At 30.9% G+C, this 21,191-nt stretch overlaps 1 protein-coding gene across 4 annotated transcripts; it reads right to left on the bottom strand.

Annotated features, from left to right (window-relative positions):
* Nucleotides 1–2,167: 2,167 nt before the first annotated feature.
* On the bottom strand, nt 2,168–16,890 carry LOC109811422 (endoribonuclease Dicer homolog 2). 4 transcript variants are annotated; one of them, XM_083063765.1, is made up of 24 exons: nt 16,760–16,890; nt 16,542–16,648; nt 16,252–16,429; nt 15,962–16,075; nt 14,657–14,791; nt 13,466–13,550; nt 13,293–13,357; nt 12,299–12,439; nt 11,907–12,035; nt 11,691–11,811; nt 11,490–11,589; nt 9,967–10,162; nt 9,725–9,885; nt 9,335–9,553; nt 8,970–9,184; nt 8,026–8,297; nt 7,537–7,943; nt 7,337–7,440; nt 6,498–6,691; nt 5,281–5,490; nt 4,583–4,990; nt 4,066–4,344; nt 3,262–3,341; nt 2,538–2,708 (listed from the first exon to the last, which is right to left on the bottom strand). In XM_083063765.1, exons 2-24 carry the CDS (start codon nt 16,622–16,624, stop codon nt 2,690–2,692), a joined length of 3,915 nt encoding a protein of 1,304 aa, XP_082919891.1. In that variant the 5' UTR covers nt 16,625–16,648; nt 16,760–16,890; the 3' UTR covers nt 2,538–2,689. The 4 variants fall into 4 exon arrangements, with proteins under 4 accessions (XP_082919886.1, XP_020230766.1, XP_029129825.1 ...); XM_083063760.1 differs by lacking the exon at nt 3,262–3,341 and having other exon boundaries at nt 2,168–2,708; nt 16,760–16,889; XM_020375177.3 differs by lacking the exon at nt 3,262–3,341 and having other exon boundaries at nt 2,168–2,708; nt 16,766–16,784.
* Between the last annotated feature and the right edge of the window lie 4,301 nt (nt 16,891–21,191).

Genomic DNA, 21,191 nt, shown 5'->3' with positions numbered 1-21,191 from the left:
CAGATAGTTAATTCTTCTATACTTGTTAATTGTTTTTTAGTAATAGCTTACCGTTGCATGTTCTTGTGAAAGTCATGTTGAATGATGATAGTGTTGATATTTTGTTGGGCTACTTTTATGTAGTTATTTTGTAGTGTTGCTTAACTAATAATCTAGATTTTATTTTCAGTTTTGGATTATTGTATATATATATATATATATATATATATATATATATATATATATATATATATATATATATATATATATATATATATACACACACGCACACACATGTATAGGATATGATGTAGTTCTATTGAGGAAAATTTTTATTTTAACATATTTTATTCCCTATACATATATAAACACACACATGCACCATGTATATCCATGACTATTTGCATGTTAACCTTAGGTGATTAGATGTATGTTTTGATGCTAATTATTGAATTGTAAAATATAGGAACTTATCAAATCATTACACTTAAGATATGAGAGTGTGTACAAAGATACTCCATAATGAGGATTTGGGTCAATTTTTGTAAAAAGCACTCCTTTGAATATGATGTGTGTGTGTGTATTGGAAGGAACTAAGGAAGTATAAAGTTCTCACCCTATACATTACCCATATTTAAAATGTCTTTTTGGTATCATTTTTTATTGACTATTTTATCTCTATAATTTTTGAAACACTTTTTATCGCACCTAATTAACTACCTAAAATCATTCACTCATTTGTTAATCATTTCCTTGTATTTAACTTCAATTAATTTTTATCATTTATTTTATTATTATTTTGTAAACAAAATATACGAAAGCAGAAAGTACCTTTTTGTAAACTAATAATAATAATAATAAAATTAAAAAAATAAAATAAAAAAAGACAAATACAAATCATCCATTAAATTAGATACTCCATAAAGATATTTTTTTATTTTTATTTTTCATCTCCAAATGTAATAAATGTAAAAAGAAGAAAAGACTAAAATTTTATATATTTTATATTAAGAGACTAAATATTTCTGTTTTAAAATAAGAGAATCAAAATTGTATATAAAAATAATAAATTAAAAATACAATATAGCCTTAAAATTTTTATAAATGAAGAATTGAGATTAAAAAAAGTAAATTAAGAAATTATGAACATAATTTGCCTTATTTCTAATTTCACTCGTTCTTGAACCCCACCACCATCACCACCACCAATTAAAGGAAGGTTCTCGCTTACTACTAATGAAGTCCGAAACGTAATGTTGGGCAAATGGGCTTTTTATTAAGCGATAGACGTTGATGGGTTTGTCCCTTCGCCATGAAATGTGTGAACGAGTGAATATTGGTTGTCATAGACAACTGGAACATTGTACCAAAGCACGTGTCAGATCTAAGATTCTCTGTTATAGTTGGGCCCACCGTCTTCGTTCACAATAACAAAAACTAGTCTAGGATTGAATTCACTATTCATTCATGACCAACTTAAAAAAATTGGCCTAATCAAAATCTAAATGGAAAAAAGGTACCTAGATAGACCCTTCTTTATTTATATATTAGACCGCGGGTTAAATTAATGTTGGGGTGAGAGTTGAAATATTTTTTTGCAAATAAAAATGTTAGAAATACTTGATTTTAGGGGCATTATGGAGAAAACAACATTGCATATCCCTTCTTGGGAAGAGATCTTCTCAAGTGAAAAAATAGATATAAAAAATTGATATTCTCATGTGTAAAGATCTAAGTCATCTAACCATTAACTTTCATTTTATAATAAAAATACATTACATAAGAATCATTCCCCATTTTCTTACAAAGAAAAACCACGCTCATGCTCCTGGAGAGTTGATAAACAATGAAACTCTTCAGCTTTGGTCATCTTGGCTAGTTTTTTCAAAAAATGACTTCTCTTCCTCTTCCAAACGATCCTTCACAGCAATAAGCTTTTCATCATCCTCCGCGACCAATATGATTAATCTTTTTTTTTTCCAGTTAGTCCATTTAACACATAAAATATTGAATGGTGAAATATTGTCTGTTCACTGTAAGCATCCTTTGTTGTAAACTAGTGATAGTATCAAAAGTCAAAACCTAAGTCACATGATAGGAAATGTTAATATTATACTCACACCGGTGAAATATTAATGAGAAGGATTAAAAAGAAGAGATGCACTGACAATCTAAAAGTTTTACATCATTAACCAAACAAATATCACCATTAGTATAACATTTTACTTGCTTATTATAAAAGTTAACAATTTATCATAAATAATAGTTTATGATTAGATGATAATGTAAAACTACTTCACACTCATTCCTGTAAAATTACAATGTCATGTAGAAATATTAATAAGTATTACAACGACAATGTCATGTTAAACCATTCCTGTGTGTGATTCTTCTTTCTTCAAGGAATTCAAAATTTCCTTGCAGACTATCTTCTTAGCTGTGTCCTTAAGAGCAGGACCTAAATACTCAAACTGGTGAATGACCCCATCAGCTTCTACCTCCATTCTATAACTAGTCACACCATCCTTGCGGGACCCGGTGTCACGTATAACTTGATAATTTCTTTTTTGGCAGAGTTCATTCAACTCTCGGATGGGATGGAGCTTCAACGTTTCAGGTGTGACGAGGGGTTCCAAAAGTGGCCTTATGCTTTCCCACACAACCTCCTCATTGTATCCTGAATCAACGAGAATCGCTCCAGCCAGAGACTCTACAATGTCTCCAAGTACCTATCAAACAATAGGAACAATCTCATGAATTTTGAAATGGTTAACACATTGTAGCTGATCATCAAAGTCACGGAATAGAAATGCGCTGCAAAACTCACAGAAAGTATATGCTAACATTACATCTTTAAATGAAGGGGACAAAGCAGCTACATGTTTAAGCATGTGTCATGATGACAGACGAAAAATGATTCCAAGGTTCTTTAACATTGGAGAAGCAGAAGATTTTGACCAAATTTATCAAAAGTGGTCTAATTCATTAGTTCAGTAACTACTCCTTCAACAGTCCATGGGTTTGGAAAACAAGGTACTGGAGTAAAACATTTAGTGAACTAATTTATCCTTCGCAAAGAGAAGGTACACCAAAATTGCATGAAAAATAGAATTGAAAACCAGAACAATGCTGCCCCCTACTAAAACTAAAAGAAAAGCAGCAAAAGGTACTAATGGCTTTTCATGTAACAACTTAAGAAAGGGAAAATTTAAAATTTGATGCAGCCATTTACCCATTTATGTTAGAATTCAACTTAAAACCAACTGCATTAAGAGAAGTTACCCAACAAATATACAAGTTGCACTCAGAGAAATGAGGCAAGTGATGTTGAGCTTCCCAACACCCCCCTCCTCCACATATGCCTGTCAGACCAAGCAATACCTATTAGAATAGGTGAAATACGAAGATGTGCTCTTGGTTCTGATGCCATGTTAGAATTCAGCTTAAAACCAATTGAAGTTAAAAGAAGTTGCCCAACAATTATATAAATCGCACTCAGAGAACTGAGGTAGACAACGTGGGACTTCCTAACAATTTATAACAGCTTTTGAAGAAAAACTCAAACCAAATAGTATTCTCTAAAAACAAACCCATAATGCAAATCATATTTCCCCCCTTCAGTTAAAAACTGTTTTCACTAAAAATTTATACACCACAATAATGAGATATTTATTTTGTTAGTTATACATTCTCAAGGATCCTCCTAAGTAAACTTGCAAGTGCAGGAGTAAGCATGCATCCACCCTAGAATTTATAGAATGGAAATCATACTTGTTAGCAAATTTTATTAAGAGAAAGAATGTTAAGAGAGAAAGTTTGAAATGTAATAAATAATGTGGGTGGAGAGAGAGAAACAAAATATGATGTTGTATACATTATTGTATAAATTACTATACGTATATCATCACTCTTTATAGAGTAGGTACACCACTACTTGAACATAAACTTTACAGTCAAGTTCACTTTCCAGGAGCTTTTTCCCCTATTCAAACACCACTATGACAGTAATACAAAATGATAGCATTAACTTAATACTTATAACAATAATAATCAAGTGAACCTAAGAACTAAATTTTAACAACTAACCTTGGGGAGTGATGTATCTGACTCATATCCAAAAGTTGATGACGAAGATAACTTATCAAAATTGTCCAGTGTGACAGCAATATGCTTATGCAGCTCTTGTGAGGCATGGAGTACATGTTTATGCAACCCATGCTTAATGGCAGACCATGCATAACTATCATTGTTCACAGAGGCTGATCTCATGTCAGTCAGCTGCCCAGGTGACATGCCGGGATATTTTTTGTACAAATGCCAAGTAATCAGATAATCCAATATTGAATCTCCCAGAAATTCAAGTCGCTGCAGGGCAAGGGTGTATATCATTCACAAATTGAGATAAAAGAATCAAAATTAACAGTAAGAGGAAAACATGATTAATCATGAAGTATGTGCACAATTAATATTTATTAGGTCCCACCAAGACTTACAAAGATAGGCTAGTAAATATGGACTTGGCAAAGGTTCATTCATACATAATAAATACATGCTAATGTTACTTCCTTGTTTCCATATGATGAACAATAACCACAGTAAATACCTGATAACATCTGGGAACTTCAGGAAGCATATAAGAACCATGGGTCAGAGCTTCCACCAAAAGAGAACGGTCATGGAATGAGTACTTCAATCGTGATTCTATAAAGCTGACATTTACCAGTTTCTCAGGTTGAATGTCAAACAGCCTATCATAGGGAATTTTATTGAAACTCACTTTAATACCAACCCAATCCATAAATAGCAATGCAGCCTTTTCACCACCAGTGCTGAGGAAGGCCCCAATTAGTGCCTCGACAACATCAGCAACAATCTTTCGTTTTAATTTTCTATTTCCACTAACATAAATTTTTCTGCCCTTGATATCCAACTCTTTCAATTTAAAACTTCCAGATTTATCACCAGGAATAGTCCAGGCAATAGGATCAAAAGGCTCATTTCGTATGAAGCCCTGCAAATCAAAATAATGCAAAATTCTAAAGTTTCAAGATTATAATGCAATCCTCATGGTGATAATTTTAAAACCACAGCAATTCAACTGAGAACAGATAAAACAATAGCTAAACATACAATAAAATCTTAACTTTAAATAAGAAAATTGATGAAAGACAGCATTCATAACAGATGCAGAGCATAAAAATGGAACATTCAACGAGAGAGAGAGAGAGAGAGAGAGAGAGAGAGAGAGAGAGAGAGAGAGAGAGAGAGAGAGAGAGAGAGAGAGAGAGAGAGAGAGAGAACCGGAAGTCCAGAACTGCACCCTAGCTTACAGAGGGCAGCATTAGATATGATCTTTTCCCTCTTTACACTAAGGAGACCTTCATGGTGATTTTGATATGTTTTAAAAAGTTGCTGACTGGCTGCATATTTAAGAAAAGAATCTCCAAGAGTCTCTAGAGACTCATAATGAAAGGTCTCATTGCATCTTTTAGTTGTGATTGCTTCCAACACCTACAATGCAAAACGCAGATACCAGTGGAGCAAAATATCTTTAAAATATTTGACAACTGGACATAATAATAATAATAATATAAAAAAAATAAAATATCCACACATTTAGAGAGCACCAATACAAATTAATCAAAAAAATCTAACAATTATCACAAATAATATAAAGATATAAAATTGCCTATTATGTTTTAAAGTCTATTAATACCGTGGCAATAATGGTGATAATGACAGTGGTGACACCACTGTCACCATGGCCGCCACCATCATCACCACCACTACCATCATCACCACCACCACCATCGCTGCCACGTGACAGTAATGATGGTGATGATTACAAAAATGACAGTGGTGGCGAGAGTAGTGATGTCACAATTGTGGTGATGGTGACGATAGTAGTGATGACAACACCTCTAACACTACCACTGCCATTTTTGTCGTTGTTGTTGTCACCACAACTGTCATCACCGTCACATGGTAGTGAAGATGATGGTGGTGGGTGATAGAGATGATGGTGACATCATCGCTACCATAGTTACCACCACCATTATTGTTGTCACTGCTACTACCGCTACCATCATCATTACCACTAGTGAAGAGATAATGGAATGATGAGATTCAAAAAAGAAAGAAAGGAAAAAACTAATTTATAATTATGGTTTGTGCCACCATGTTTTCATTTTATTGGAAAATATTGAAAATGATTTTTTTGTTGTCAATTTTGTACCTCATTTTGGAAATGTCTCCACAGAAAATATTATTTAAAACCTAAACAAACATTTTTTCGCCTCTATTTTCTGTTTTCACTGAAAATGAAAACAGAAAATGAACACACCAAACAGTTCCTAAGGCCCCATTAATATCTGTTTTTCATTTCCTGTTTTGACTCTTTAATTACAAAATTGTCATCTTATTTTCGATCTGTTTTCTGTTTTCAAAGAAATGAAAATATAAGTAACGGGTCTGAACTTTTCTAGATTGTAGTCAAGTCTAGAGCAATTGTAACACACCCTGATTGTTTGAATTTCATTCTGTGAGCAATGATCCAAATGCATCTTTTTAAGGTTGAAAGCTAGGAGCAATGCTTCAAGTCTATGCATTATCGACGGAATAAACGAGAAGGAATAGATGATACTATCTCGTAGTGGTGACATGACTATAAAGCACAGCTCAGGAGGTAATTCAACAAAGGCCTTACTTGCTTCTGAAACAGAAAACACAAAGTTAGGATTCAGATTGCATCGCATATGGGTAGTGCTTGAAGACAAACACTAAACATAGCCATGACTTTTGGGGTACATAACACAACTATAATTTGAAAATTAATAGAGTTAGGCATATCATGACATTGATAACTAAATTCACATTAATAGACGCAGATACTGCTGATACAAATCCTATTTATATTAAGATTATAACATTAACGTTCAGGTCAAGCAAGCCAATACAAAGGTAACAAATAAGAAGATTAAAGCTTTGTGCCTAACACAATGAAGCACAGGCCATTTTCATAGTTTTAATACCAAACAATGGTTCAGAAGAAATAAGCAAACTAACAAGTGTGATTTCCTTTCAATTATAATCAAATACCATTTAATGACAGTTATACATTCATAAAAATCCACTTCAATAGATATTGATTACACAGGTACAGTAACCCTAATTTTAAGATTCATGGCATAGTCAACCTCCTAGGTAACCACCTATAACAAAACTGTTATATTTATAAATAAATAAAAAATTCCATGCATTTATGGACAACAAAGATTGAATATCATTGGTCTAATATCACAAAGGAGAGATTAAGGAACAGAATAAAATAAACAGATTGAAAAATCAAAGATCATACCTCTTCCCTTCCCTTGTTTGCGTCCATGACAGTAATTTTTAACTTGAAACTTGTGTCTTGCTTTAATTAGTTGTTGATGTTCAAATTGCAATTCAATGCCATGACTGGAAATTGGAAGGAAACAAAAAATGAATAATGCACTCTAGTACATAAAACAACCTCAGAAATAAAATAAACATCAATCACAAATAATTACTTACTGTTGTTCATAGTAAGCCTTGTATGTCGTAACTCCACCTCCCCTTAGTTCCATAGGGGAGTTTCCATTCAAGTCCATTAAACCAGTGGTGACATAGAAATAAATCTTACCATTAGCATGGGAAGTACAAACCAATGAACCTTGCAGTTTACAAGTACAAACTAGGCCACTTTTAGTCCATATGGTCGGTTGATGAATCTTACACCTAATGCTACATGGATTTACAGAATTAATTGCTAACCAATCGACAACTGGATTTAGCCCTTTATCAATAGCGGGAAGCAGAAGATAATCAATCTCAAGATTATCTTCCAAATAGGATTTGTCTATATCAGTCGCCAACTTATCCATATTATTTTCTATGAGAATTCTAAGAATAGTAACCTGGAATTTTTTACATAAAAGAACCTGGAAAACAGAAACAAAGAATAGATAACTAGCTTTTCTTAACACATGCCAGATACAATTGAAGGACAACTAGACATCATACCTGATCCGGAAAAAGATTAATGGTTCCTTTGTATCTTAACTTCACAGACAAGCTACCTCTGTCAAAACCCATATCAAATTGTGTGCATCCGATTTCTGGATCAAGCTCAATTCTTGTGGCAAGAAAAATATCTTGTACACAGATATCATAGCTAAAATTTTGATTGAACTCCATCAAATAACAATGGTAGGTTGTGTGACTATTATTTGACACAGAATTTACCAATCCAAATGGGACATACGTTGGTTGGTTTTCATCATAAGGTTCGTTCCCTATAAGAATTTGTTTGATGTGGAAACCATTCAAATAATTATATAAACAAATAGAATTAGCTAGATTATACTTTTGGTCTTTCTATTTTTGTCAATCCGCAATTTTAGTCCTTCTATTTTAAAATAAAGACACTTAGTCCCTCTAATTTAAAAAATACGGAATGTTGATCCTACTGTCAAATTGACTTCTACTAATGTTTAAATTTTAACATTTACTCATACTTAAGTGATGTAACGTTAATCATGACATTTGGAGATAAAAAAAACTTAAAAAATCTTTAAAATTAGATTTATGAATAAAATAAATACTAATCAGTAATCACTCATTAAAATAGATACAAACAAAGGTTTTTGGTATGTTATTTTTTAATTTTTATCCCCACATGTCTCATCCCTAAATATCACATCACTTAAATCATAACAGATTACCAAACAACATCAAAATTTAACAATCAATGCACTTCAAATTGATGGTAAGACCAAAATTCTGTAGTTTTAAAAATAAGGAGATTAAATGTGTTTATTTTAAAATAAAGGGACCAAAATTGTGGATCAACAAAAATAGAGAGATTAAAAGTACAATATAGCCAATAGAATTTCACATTCAAGAAGTAATATTTAGTAAGACAGGAAATAGTAGGAGGAGAAATGAATAGAAGGCATCTATGTTACCAAATTCCTCCACCTCTGCTTCTTCAATGACAATATCAGGAACAAGATTATCTGTCAGAGCTCCAATCTTATGAAGTTGTTTGCATGCTTCAAGGCAAGCAATATTCTTCAAGATCTTTTTGTCACCTTCTACATGAATAGGCTGTAGAGGGCAGTTCTTGGGTAGATACAATGTTCCGGTCACTTTGTCCCACCTTGGAGTCGGTTTAAAGTACCTAAGAGTTTAATCTAGATAGGATAAATGATGAAGAACTAGATAAAAACAAAATAAAAGAACCAGAATGATGCAAAAGTAAGCATATCTTCAGTTCATTAAAATGAAGCAAGGAAAAAAAATGAAAAAGGGCAGTGATGAACTAACTAACCCATCTGAAGGAAGCCGTGAGCAATACAAGTGTATTAAACCAATACTAGAACTAAGATTTGCAAAGGCTTCAGTGCTTGCAACACGGTAAGTTTCCTCATCAAATTCATCACCTTCAAAAAGATCACATGGAAGGGAAGAATGACGCAACGACTCCTTCCTCATAATATCCCCACTTGCAAGGTATTTTTCTAGTCGAGAACAAGTAACTGAATCCCCACTGCAATTTCAGAATAAAATAAAGGTTATTCAGGGTAAAATTTACTTCAACTAGTAAAGCATATAGATTTGACATTATAATTTTGTCTCATGCAGTGTTGATATTTTACACTTGTGTATGTGCCAGGGTAATAATGATTCTTACTAACGGAGAAATGTAAAAAAGAAACACCTCTTAACCATTAATATGTAATCTGAATTTTGCATTCTGGCACGTCCCCGGGACTGTATGAAACTGCACACTGTGGGAGATGGATCAAATCTAATAACTAAATTGCAACTTTGAACATCTAAACCCTCTTCGAGAATTGATGTTGCAACAATGATGTTGACCTGCATATTAAAAAATATCTTGGTAAGACACTGCATTTGGTTATCACAATACAATGGATTGTTTAAGAAAAGACAACATACCAATCCCATTCGAAACTCTTCCACAATTCCATTTTGTTTTCTCCTTGACTGATTTTGCAAACCAAAATTGTGTCCTGCAATGAATTTAGTCTTCCAGCTATTGTATTTTGGAAGCAAGGTATTCAATAAATCCTGAAGGACAATGGCTGTAATGACCCTTTGCACAAAAATTATGCACCTCATATCTGTCAACCCCCTGTAATTGTAGCATAAATAGAAGATCCATCAAATAGATTTAATAATAATCATAATGGCATAAAAAAGAGGGAGTTACTACATAGTCAATTTTTTAAATCAATAAAAATGAAGTAACATGTGATTTTTTTTCTTTTCACTTTTACTTCTTTTCCCTTTCCCAAGTGATGTGTTCATGGCAAATAGATAATCTAAGTTAACTTACTTTTTCCTCTCACAAAATATTGACCCAAGTGTTTCAAATCTTTTCGTAGAAATTATTAAAATAACAGTGAGCAAAACACAATAAGATTATGTTTGCTGAAGTAGAGAGCGATTTTGTGGATTTTCTATTCAACTTGCTTCTCATAAAACCTCTTGGATTTTAGTATGAATGAAACTTATGAATACAAATAATCCTTCCAAAACATTAAGAATTTTAATAAGATCATCAAAAAAATATTGCCAAGCCACAGATTTCTTATAGATATTAAGAATTTTAAAAATATACATGCAAATGGAAAAGATAAACTTTTTTTGAAAATCAAACATTCACATAATATATATAAAAAACCAACTGTTCCAAAACCATTTAAATTTAGAAGGGTACAGTAGAATTTCTCTAAAAAAGATCACAGCATACAATCAAACAACAAAATAATCTTATCCCAATAAAACTACATACAATCAAAAACAGTAAGCTAGATAGAACAATAAGTCTAAAATAAATAAATAAATAACAAGTTTCATAAATTGGGTCACAATGCAAGATCTTTGTGAATATATCAATACAAGGTAGGGTGTTCAACGCTCGTCCCAACCTGAAGCCAACAGTAATAGACTTGGATTCTAGAAACTAGACCCATTGTAATTTTAGGTTAAGATTCAAGTTATTGCAAACTCCTGATATCACACAACATTTTAAAATTCACGCACAGATACACACATATTTGTTTTCATATTGTAAAACATCCATCAATTGCATACCTTTAAATTGTATTTTGTACCATAAAATATCTTAACTTGTACATTTTGTCATAATAGAGTCAACCTAGAACTATTCCAAACATTAGTTGGGACATGATGCTGAATTACGAAATATTGGGAGAGGTTAAGATTAGATTAATTCCATCCAATGAACTTCCCTATTCAGAGCTGAAGAATAAAGAAGAAAGATGAAACTTCACATTAAATAACCAAGCATACAGCACATACTCATTCAATAAGAAACTTAAACAGTCTACCAAGGACAACAAAAGTCTAGGTCAGAAAATCCATAATAATAACTCACATTACATTATTTCATCACATTTGATATATTTAGAAAGAAACTTATCCTTGATGATAACCTGTACTCAAGTAGAGAGTCAATAAGACAGCAAACTTTGGAGGTTAACAGCCCCATTTCCACATCAGATTTGATATTGTCACCAATAGACCATTGAGATGCTGAGTAAGAAAACATTTTGAATAAATTAATGTTAGAAATGCATGCAAAATATTTATATTCAAAATTTCACAAGTTCTCTCAATGGTTGTAGAATCATTACCACATGGTAAGTATGTTTTAAGCGTATGCACACCATCCAAAATAAAGCTTCTAAGAACTCTATCACCAGAGTGTCCCCATGAAAATGATTCACTTTCATTGGAAGATAAAGACTCTGCAGCCTGTCACATCAAAAAACAATTGTTGTCAACTATGATTTCCAAAACTGTGAAGAGCCATAAGAGTCAGAAAGTCTTTGCGGGAGGAAGGCAAGAACCTTCAAAGCCAACCAAACACCAAGCTCATCTAGGCAAAACATTAAAGCAGAAAAAATCTTTGTTATTCTTTTTTCTGCAGACTCAGCAGCTGTTTTAGTGAAATCTGAACTTCTTAGAGTGATTTCATGCTGAGAAAAAGAATATCCAATAGTTAATAACCTCGAGAAATAATAAACTATAACATAAAAGAATACGGAACTTATAAAGTAGCACTAAATATAAATGAAAGTATGATTCTGACTAATAACTAAATATGGGAAGATGATAGGAATAAAGCAAATGACTAAGGAGCATACTCATATTTCCCCTTTCAAGTTTTGACACGGAGTTTTTCTTTTTCTGAATTGTTTCAGAACATATATTAAAAACTGATATCCTTAAACGTACACACCTGCTCTTTTAACATCTTGAGTTTAAATGCTAATTCTTCAAATAATACAAATTGAACTCCATTATCCCTGTAAAACTTGAATTTTGGTGTCGATGTTGGTATGAACTCAGCGAGGACAGCTTCACTTACACATGTATATACCTTCAATTCAAAATATTTGTCAAACAAATACTACATAGCAAGACCAAATGATTTGCACATCAACACAAACAAGCATTAATCACATGAACAAATTATGCTAACAGGTTCCAATACCTCTAGGCATGTCAACATTAAGAGTCTTGAACAGTGAGAACCGCTAGAAATAACTAAAAAGTATCAAATAAGATAACCCATAAGTTAACAAAAATTTAATCCTTTGATACTTCCCTCCAATAAAACTTGTCACTCTGAGGCCCTATCAAGTATCAATAGTCCTGTGATGTATCTACATATGGTTATATTTAATTACCATAATGTTTATATTGGAAAAGACTCAAGTCCCACATCGACTAAAGATAACATAATTAAAAAATATATAAGTGGAGAGCAATCCTTACCTTACAAGCTAGTTTTATAGGATTGAGTTAAGTTCAAATTCAAATCCACTATTCTAAGATGGTATTAGAGCTATCTAGATCTACTCTAGATAGGCCACCTACCATTAATACATACACCAAGCTCAATAGTGTTGGGCATGAAGGGGTGTATTGAGAAAAATTCAAGTCTCACCTATCCTAGATCATTAAAAAGAGTCACCCACCATTTATCTACGTACCAAAAAAACCCAAGTCTCGCATTGACTAGAGATAAGGCAATTAAAGAATATATAAGTGAATAGTAATTCTCACCTTACAAGTCAGTTTTGTAGGGTTGAGTTAAGTTCAAATCCACTATTCTAAGAGTTTATATGATTATACTAAGAAGAGGATAACACTCAAACAACACAATGACATGAATAGAAAAAAGAAAGCAAGTAAAATTGTACAAAAGAGGGGGGAAATAAAAAAAGAACCTTTGAATGCATTAGAGTCATTAGTTTCCGAATATTATTTGCCCAGGATGATTCAGAATTTCCAACTGGATTAAAAATAAAATAGAAGAAAAAGGCAATTCAACATTATTGGGAAACAAAAAAAAAGCAAGCAAGCAATGCAAGGACCATAAGCTTTCTCTAAGCCAGAATACCTTTTGACTTAATTGGAGATGCAGTCATCCCGAAAATTCGAGGGAGGTCAGAGATACCAGAATTTAATTGGTGATGATAAAATTCCTGCATGAAATCAAATATTACAAAGGTGACAAACCAACTCCACAATATAATCTGCAACTTCACAATGCAGATGCAGAAAGGAAACAACTTCTTACAATACATGATTGTAATGGTCCTTAAACAAAAGAAATTACAACTCAAAGAAAATTAAAATTAGAAAAAAGCATGATACTACAGAACAGAGTCACCAATTCAATTTATAATCTCACGTCATAAAGTAAGATGGTCAATGGTAACAAATTTTCAGAACCCACGCATCAGGTCACACCACCTTATTACATCCATGGAATTCATGTTCGACATCAAGTCTTTTTTCATATTATCTTTGGAAAATGCAGTATTTCAGAGTCCAGATCTATTAACGACACCATAAGTTTGCTGCAATTTATATGACAACATATTGCAACCAATGGGATGTCAAGAAAAAACGTTTAATTAAATGATTATTCAATTAAAGCTTATCACATGAGCTTATTTGATAAGATTCACAGCGAAGATTATTTGAATTAGCCAAAAAAGTACATAAGAAAGTCATAACCACTTTCATAGGCATAATCAAACACCTGCATAAATGCTTGATTTTAATGTCCAGAGAAACCCAAGTAAGTTATGTAAAAACTCCTTCAAAAACCCCACAAGTCAGTGAATGGACGTATGTGTCTTTTACATTAGATAGTTTCTAGAGATGAGTACACACTGAATATATAACTATGACTAACTTCTTACAAGAGTTGTTTAGAGATCTAATTCCTAATCCACAAATGGATGAATAGTCTTTTGCTATTAATGGTATGCATGTCATAGAAGAAGAAAAATATTTTAATGTCACAAATCAACCACAGCTCACATATCATTCTACCCAGTATGTACACTAGCACAGTGGTAGTGGGTTTAATTTCCCTTTCCCCCTTTGCTCCTGTCCATAGATATTTAATTTACCCAACAAAAAATGAATATTAAGGACAATAATTAGAAAGGTTAAAGGTATATTACAACATATTAATGAAAAAGTCACAAGTGAAATATATTATCATGATAAGAATTCATAAAAAATTAAAAGACACAAATCGGTTAATAAAAAACCAAGGAGGGGATATAACACTCACAGTCATGAGGCAGGCGTATGGGTGTTTACCCCTAGCATGATGGCATTCATCCACTATTAAAACCTTGATCATATTCAGTTTGAAAAAGCTATGCCTCAAGCAATTCAGCAATATTGCAGGAGTCATGACAAGCACCTATACATTCAAAAAGCATTACTGAGAGTAATTACCAATTATCCTTGCAAATATCTGTGTAGAATACAAAAAATAAATTTCAAAAGGATCATTCTAAAAGTAACAAATGATGCAATGCATATCATATTCAAATTCAAGTCAATTGAATAACAGAAAAAAGAAAGCATGTCTTCTCCATTTTACCCAAACACAAAGATAGAAGATAGAAGCCTCAATGGCTTTGGTTGTCAAGAGAGATTAATTACGTACACATTAAGTTCAGAAACCGAAAACAACAGACCAAATGAAGGGTACCATAATTTTTTATTTCTATGATTGGGACAGGTTTGTTTAGTCTTTATTTGTACATTTTCTACTTAATTAGGTTAGAAGCAGACTATATATATGATTTGTAATCACTCTTTGAAGGTTAACAAATTGTGATTCGAATCGTGAATCGCTGAGTTGACTTTTGAATCATGAATCATAATTTATATCACATTGTAAGATTCTGAGACAATGAAAATTACTTCAAATATGTCATATAGATGATATAGTGTTCAATGTAAAAACTTAAAACTAGAAACAGATGAAACAACTTGAGCAAAGTCTTGTAGAACAAAATAATTATAGTTATATACGAGTTTGTGAAACCTTTATTTTAGAAGAATTAAATGAAAGCAAGTAAATAACTAAAAAGAGTATATATATGCATTGAATGAGTGAGAGAAAAATTGAGAAACAGAATAATCAAATAGGATAAGTTCAAAAGAGTTCTTTCAATTCCTTTTCATTTAACAATTTAAGCTTATATAACTTTTCAATTTTTTCATGAGAATTGGAGTTAGAAAGGTCAAAAAAGAAAAAATAACGAATAGTTAAATCTTATGGCTCGTATCGATGATACAAAATTGCAAAGATTCTTTCATGTATAGTAAGATACAAAGTCATTTTAGATTCATCTTATGATATGTATTAGCAGGTTGTCAAATTGTATCGAATCATAAGATTCAAATCGTAAATTCTGATAACTATTTACCTAATTATAGATAAATATTCAACGACCTTTTCAAGTGGGGGAAAACAGGGATATGTCACATAACACAAACAGATGGATTATGATTAAGCAAAGCAGGTTCGTACACCTAACAAGAGCATTATCAGTCCCGACAGAAATGCAAAATCCCTCACCTCGTGTGTCTCCGTTTCTTGTTTCCACGTAGTAGCATCCCAGAAGTCAACTCCCATATCTCCCCAATACATCCCCACGTTCAAATCAGTGTGCATTCTCACGGCTTGAGCTTGCTAATAAGCAAGGGAATAGCAAAAAGTTAAAGCACAACGAAAAAAAAAAAGCACAGTGAAAGAAAGCACTGATCCATTACTGCATATCTCCTCAACAAAAACCACATGGCAATCAAATATAAAGCATCCCAATTCTCAAATTTGCAAAAGACATCACAAGAGAGAAAGTGGCATACTTGTGACACCAACACAACTTGGGGAACCAAGAACACTGCGACGAAAGGAGAAGGCTTGCGCAGAAGATGAGCATAGCTGCGAAGAAGCATGACGGCTATCAAAGTCTTGCCTGAACCAGTCTCCAAGTAAACTATGGTATTCTCACGGATAGCGTTCTCCAATGCTTCAAGTTGATAGCTACAAAACCACAATAAAAAAAATCAAGATCAATGACAATAATAACACATTCAACAATGCATGTCACTCAACACTAGAAGTGCTAACAACAACACGTGCACATTAAACTCACCTTCTAGCGAATGGAAGAACATCACGAGTAATCTTCTGCTGCGGGGTATTGGTATCTATCTCCATTGGCAGTGCTTCTTCCATGGTTCTGTTGCCTTCTTGATCAACCTGCGTTCAAATTCAAAAGACAAAAAAAAAAAAAAATCAAGAAACGATCGTTCTCCCTGTCATGGAAGATGCAAAACATAAAGAAGAAAAAAATCGAAACCCAGAACTCACTGACACGCGTTGAGAAAAGGGTAATGAAAAAGGTGGTAGCTTTCCTTGTGAGTAAGGAGAGTGAGAGTGAGAGTGTGACTTAAAAAGAAGAAGTTTTGAAACGAAATCACAGTGATACTGACACAACTTGCTTCGTAAGCAGCTTGCGAGCGAAGGAATAAAATAAATTAAATAAAAATAAAAATAAAAACTGCACAGAAAGACACACGAGACGAGTCAATGTCACTAGGACCAATTAATATACCAAAACAGTATTATTTGTTATTTATACGAAAAAGAAAAAAAAAATACCTATTTGGGTTGCCACCAAATTCAAAGTATTTTATATTATTAGTCCTTATAATTTATAAAGTAAATTTATGTAATTATAAGAGTTAAAAATAAACAAAATTAAATATATAGATTAAATGAAATACTTTAACTATAAAAAATAAAAAGTAAATTGAGAGAAAATTAGTAATTAAAACTAAAATATTTTACATCTAAATACTTCTATATATCTTCTTCACTTATCTTCTGCTTAATTTTAAATAGATAAGTGTGAGAAGGAGACATAAAAAAAATAGAAAAATAGAAAAAAAAACAAAAAAAATATATAATAAGTGAAATCATAGAAAAAGAAGAGGAAGATCAAAGAGATATAAATAGAAGAAAATATATATATAATTATGTTAATATAGTGGTAGTACTTCACTAACACTACAAAGCATAAATGATTAACTGCAATTTATTAATGTAATAAATACAATGGTGTAAAAAGTTACATCAACTATTCTACAATGATTGTCTTGACGATAATGGAATAATAGAGGCTTTAAAATAGACTAAAATTCTAATTTAGTTCCTTATAATATTAAAAAAAAATTAATTTGATATTACTTTAATTTTTTGTTTTAATTTAATCCTAATTTATTTAAAATATTTCAACGTGGAACTTTCTTCCAAATTTCACAAATTGCATTAAAGATCCATGAGAATCATGCTTGTGATTCCAAATTATTTAAAGGTATTGTTGATTATTGATAAAATTATTTTATTTTATTTTTTCATAACAAATTATTTAAAGGTATTGTTGATTATTGATAAAATTATTTTATTTTATTTTTTCACATTTTTATTCTTATGATGAAGAGTGGAAAAATGATATTTCTGTAAAAATATGAAAATTTATTTCTAACGCATTTATAACTGTTTGTTTTAATTATTTTTTATTTAAATTATATTGAATTCTAAATTTTTCCTATGAATATTAGAATGTAACGAAACATATTTTTTTAAAAAATATATTCAAGAATCGAAAAGAAAAAAAATTATACCCAAGAATAACACTTCAATTAAAATATATCTAAGAATATAATATGATTACTTGGAACAAATGAATTAAATAGAGTAATCGAATAATTGAAGATATAATATAACAACCTGATTTTTATTTATTAAGTGTTTTTGTTATTTATTTTGTATTTATTTATGGAAAACCGAATAAGAATATCATAATTTTGATAGGCACAATTCTAACGATGAGTACTATATAGTTTTGATTTTTAATAACTTTTTTAGACCGAAGTCTGAAAAATAGTAAAATGACTGTTTTATCCCTAAAATATTAGTAATGATGATAATTAATACTAATATAAATTAGAAAAAATAGCTAAAATTATAAATATATACATATATTTTTGAACTTCAATAATATTTAGAATAAAAAATTCTATTTGGGGGTGATTTTTTCCCATGGTTAACTATGTATGCTTAACCAACGTCATTGTAATAATATATATATATATATATATATATAATTATAAATAACATTTTTAGTGAGAAATAATTTTAGATAATTATTTTACTAGTTAATAATTTATTAATAGTATTACTAAATTAAAACTTGTTGAAAATATAATTTAATTAAATTAAAATATTATCATTAATAAAATTATATTTTGAAATTTAGCTCACTAAATTTCTATCTCTAGTCATTTTATTATTTATCTTATTTATCTAACACTGCTAATAAATAAGTATGGATTTGAATTATATTTAAAAAAAGTTAAAAATCAAATAAAAATTACCGGCCACCAAAATCATTTGTATGGTGATCTCATCTTTTACATGCATGATTAAGTTGTTTTACATAAATTATAAGAGAAATAAAATATTTCTTGATTTATTTTTAATGAAGAGTATTTGTTGTTTGTATGTTGTTGGGCTTGTGCTTTGGACCTTATAGGGAATTGGATCAGATATAGGGATGTTATAAGTGTAACACCCCAAACTTTTTTAAAATTATTAAAAGAATATTTTAAATAATTAAAGAGATTTTATAAAATATTTTAAAAGTTTAATAATTATGAGTATTTTTATTTAATAAAGAAAGGTTGTGAAAATATTTTGTTATCGTAAATATTTGGAGAAAATGTGTTTTAAGTAATTTTTTTAATTGAGTGTATTTTAGAAAATATATGTTTTTATAATGTTGTTTATTTTAATTATGTTTTTATGTTTTAGAATAAATAAGGGAATGTTGCATCCATCATTTAGTGTTCATCAAGATAAAGGAGAGTGAGAGCTTTCTCTTTTAGGTAAAAATTAATTGTTGGGTAAAGGGGTTAATTTGACCATGTTTATCTAATTCTTAGAAAAATTCATGATTTGACTCAAGGAAAGAGAATTAAAGTTCTATGTGTTTCTTATGAGCATTATGTGTGTTAATTAAGTTGTATGTGTGATTAATTTCATGTTGAGTATTTTGATCATAAATTTGTGAGTGCCTATGAAAACCCTTGAGTTGTAGAGCAAATTGAAGATTGATGTTAATTGCTTGAATAAGAGAAATTGATATTGGATTTGAGTAATTGATGGTATAATAGAGTAGTATTAAGCTTTAATCATATTTTTTACTGATTGGTTTGGAGTTTTAGAGTTATGGTTTCGTAATGTGCGACTTTTGCACATCCTACAAGTTTATCATGAACTAATGTCACACCAGGTGCATATTTATGGGCCCAGATGTGATTATACATAATGTTCACTATTATTGTGACCTTGGGCATAAAATGGATCTTGTCGAGCACCATTTAATGCTATTGCTATGTAGTTTCATGACGGATGTGACCTTAGCCATGTTGAACGCAAGTATGGCAAAAAGGGTTTTATCCAGTGTTTAAAAAACCGGACCGAACCGGCCGGTCAGACCGGTTGGACCGGGAACCGGTGGTCCAGCCGGTCCGAACCTTAAGTTGGATCGGTTATGCAGTCGACCCGTTTCAAACCGGATTGAACCGGTCAATTTTCCGGTTCAACCGGTGAACCGGTGGGTCAAACCGGTTCAACCACTTTTTTTTTTTATAAATTTTTTTTAAGGGACCATAAACCACAAAAATAATAATGAAAATTGAATCTTTTAATGGAAGAACAAAGATTCTTATTAAATATAACAATGACTACTTGTTCTAATGTATTTGTTTATATAATATACAACTTAAATAACTTTTATAGTATATTATTAATTTTATTATATATTTAATAATATAATATATATGTAGATATTACATATATTATTTTGTGATATCAATTGCAAACATATTATATATGTACATATTATTTATATTTTTAATTTGTATTAATATACAGTTTAACATGTAATTTTTTATATATTTTTTACAAAATAAAAATAAAAATAATTTTAAATAAGATAGAAAAATTGAAATTTAAAATAAGATATGAATTTATTAAAATTTATAAGTATAAAATATATTTAATATGAATATTTTTTTAATAAAAATAAATAAAAACCGAGTCATGCGGTTCAACTAGTGACCCACCGGTTCAACCTTTAACCCACTGACCCAGTACCTTAACCGGTTCGATGACCGGTCCGGTTTTTAAAACTATGGTTTTATCTTCTCTACGTTGGGCATGATAATGTCAAATTTATGTTTTTTGATCTTCATATGAACTATAACTCTAAATGTTAGTTTTTCAATGTTGGTTGAATCACCTAAAAAGTAGGTATAGAACTCAAATCATGATCAATTTACTAAACAAATGTTAGTTGTCAAATTTAGGTTGAAACGATGCGATTTCATAAATTTTAAAAATAGTAGACTACAAAATCAACTTGTGTGACCAACATAAGAGTTTTAGATAATTGTATCAACTTTATAACAAAACTGAGATTAACTTGATATCATAAGTATAACTTCATATATCGTGTTTATACCTCACTATTAAGTAAAAAAAAACTTAGATCCCTTGAGTTCAGAGTTCTAATGCTGACAAACAAAACATTTTTATAAGGAAAAATATATTTAAAAACGTCTTTGAAAATACTTATCAAACAGAGTGTAAGATGTAGATCGTTTATAAAATGATGTAAATCAGACGAAGTATATAGTCTGTCTCATGTACATTAAATATTTATTATTTATTGAGA

The sequence above is a fragment of the Cajanus cajan genome, chromosome 1 (genome assembly GCF_000230855.2).
Source record: "Cajanus cajan strain Asha chromosome 1, NIPB_CcT2T_4, whole genome shotgun sequence".
Classification (NCBI taxonomy): Eukaryota; Viridiplantae; Streptophyta; class Magnoliopsida; order Fabales; family Fabaceae; genus Cajanus; species Cajanus cajan.
This window is presented reverse-complemented; position numbering and strand designations above follow the sequence as displayed.

Excerpts from the sequence above, each read along its gene's own strand:
- LOC109811422 (XM_083063760.1), bottom strand. The coding sequence starts at position 16,624 with ATGGAAGAAGCACTGCCAATGGAGATAGATACCAATACCCCGCAGCAG. Across the intron at positions 16,076-16,251 it reads AAGTTGTGTTGGTGTCACAA|CAAGCTCAAGCCGTGAGAAT; the intron begins GTATGCCACTTT and ends CTTGCTTATTAG. Across the intron at positions 11,812-11,906 it reads GTGTTTGGTTGGCTTTGAAG|GCTGCAGAGTCTTTATCTTC; the intron begins GTTCTTGCCTTC and ends TTGATGTGACAG.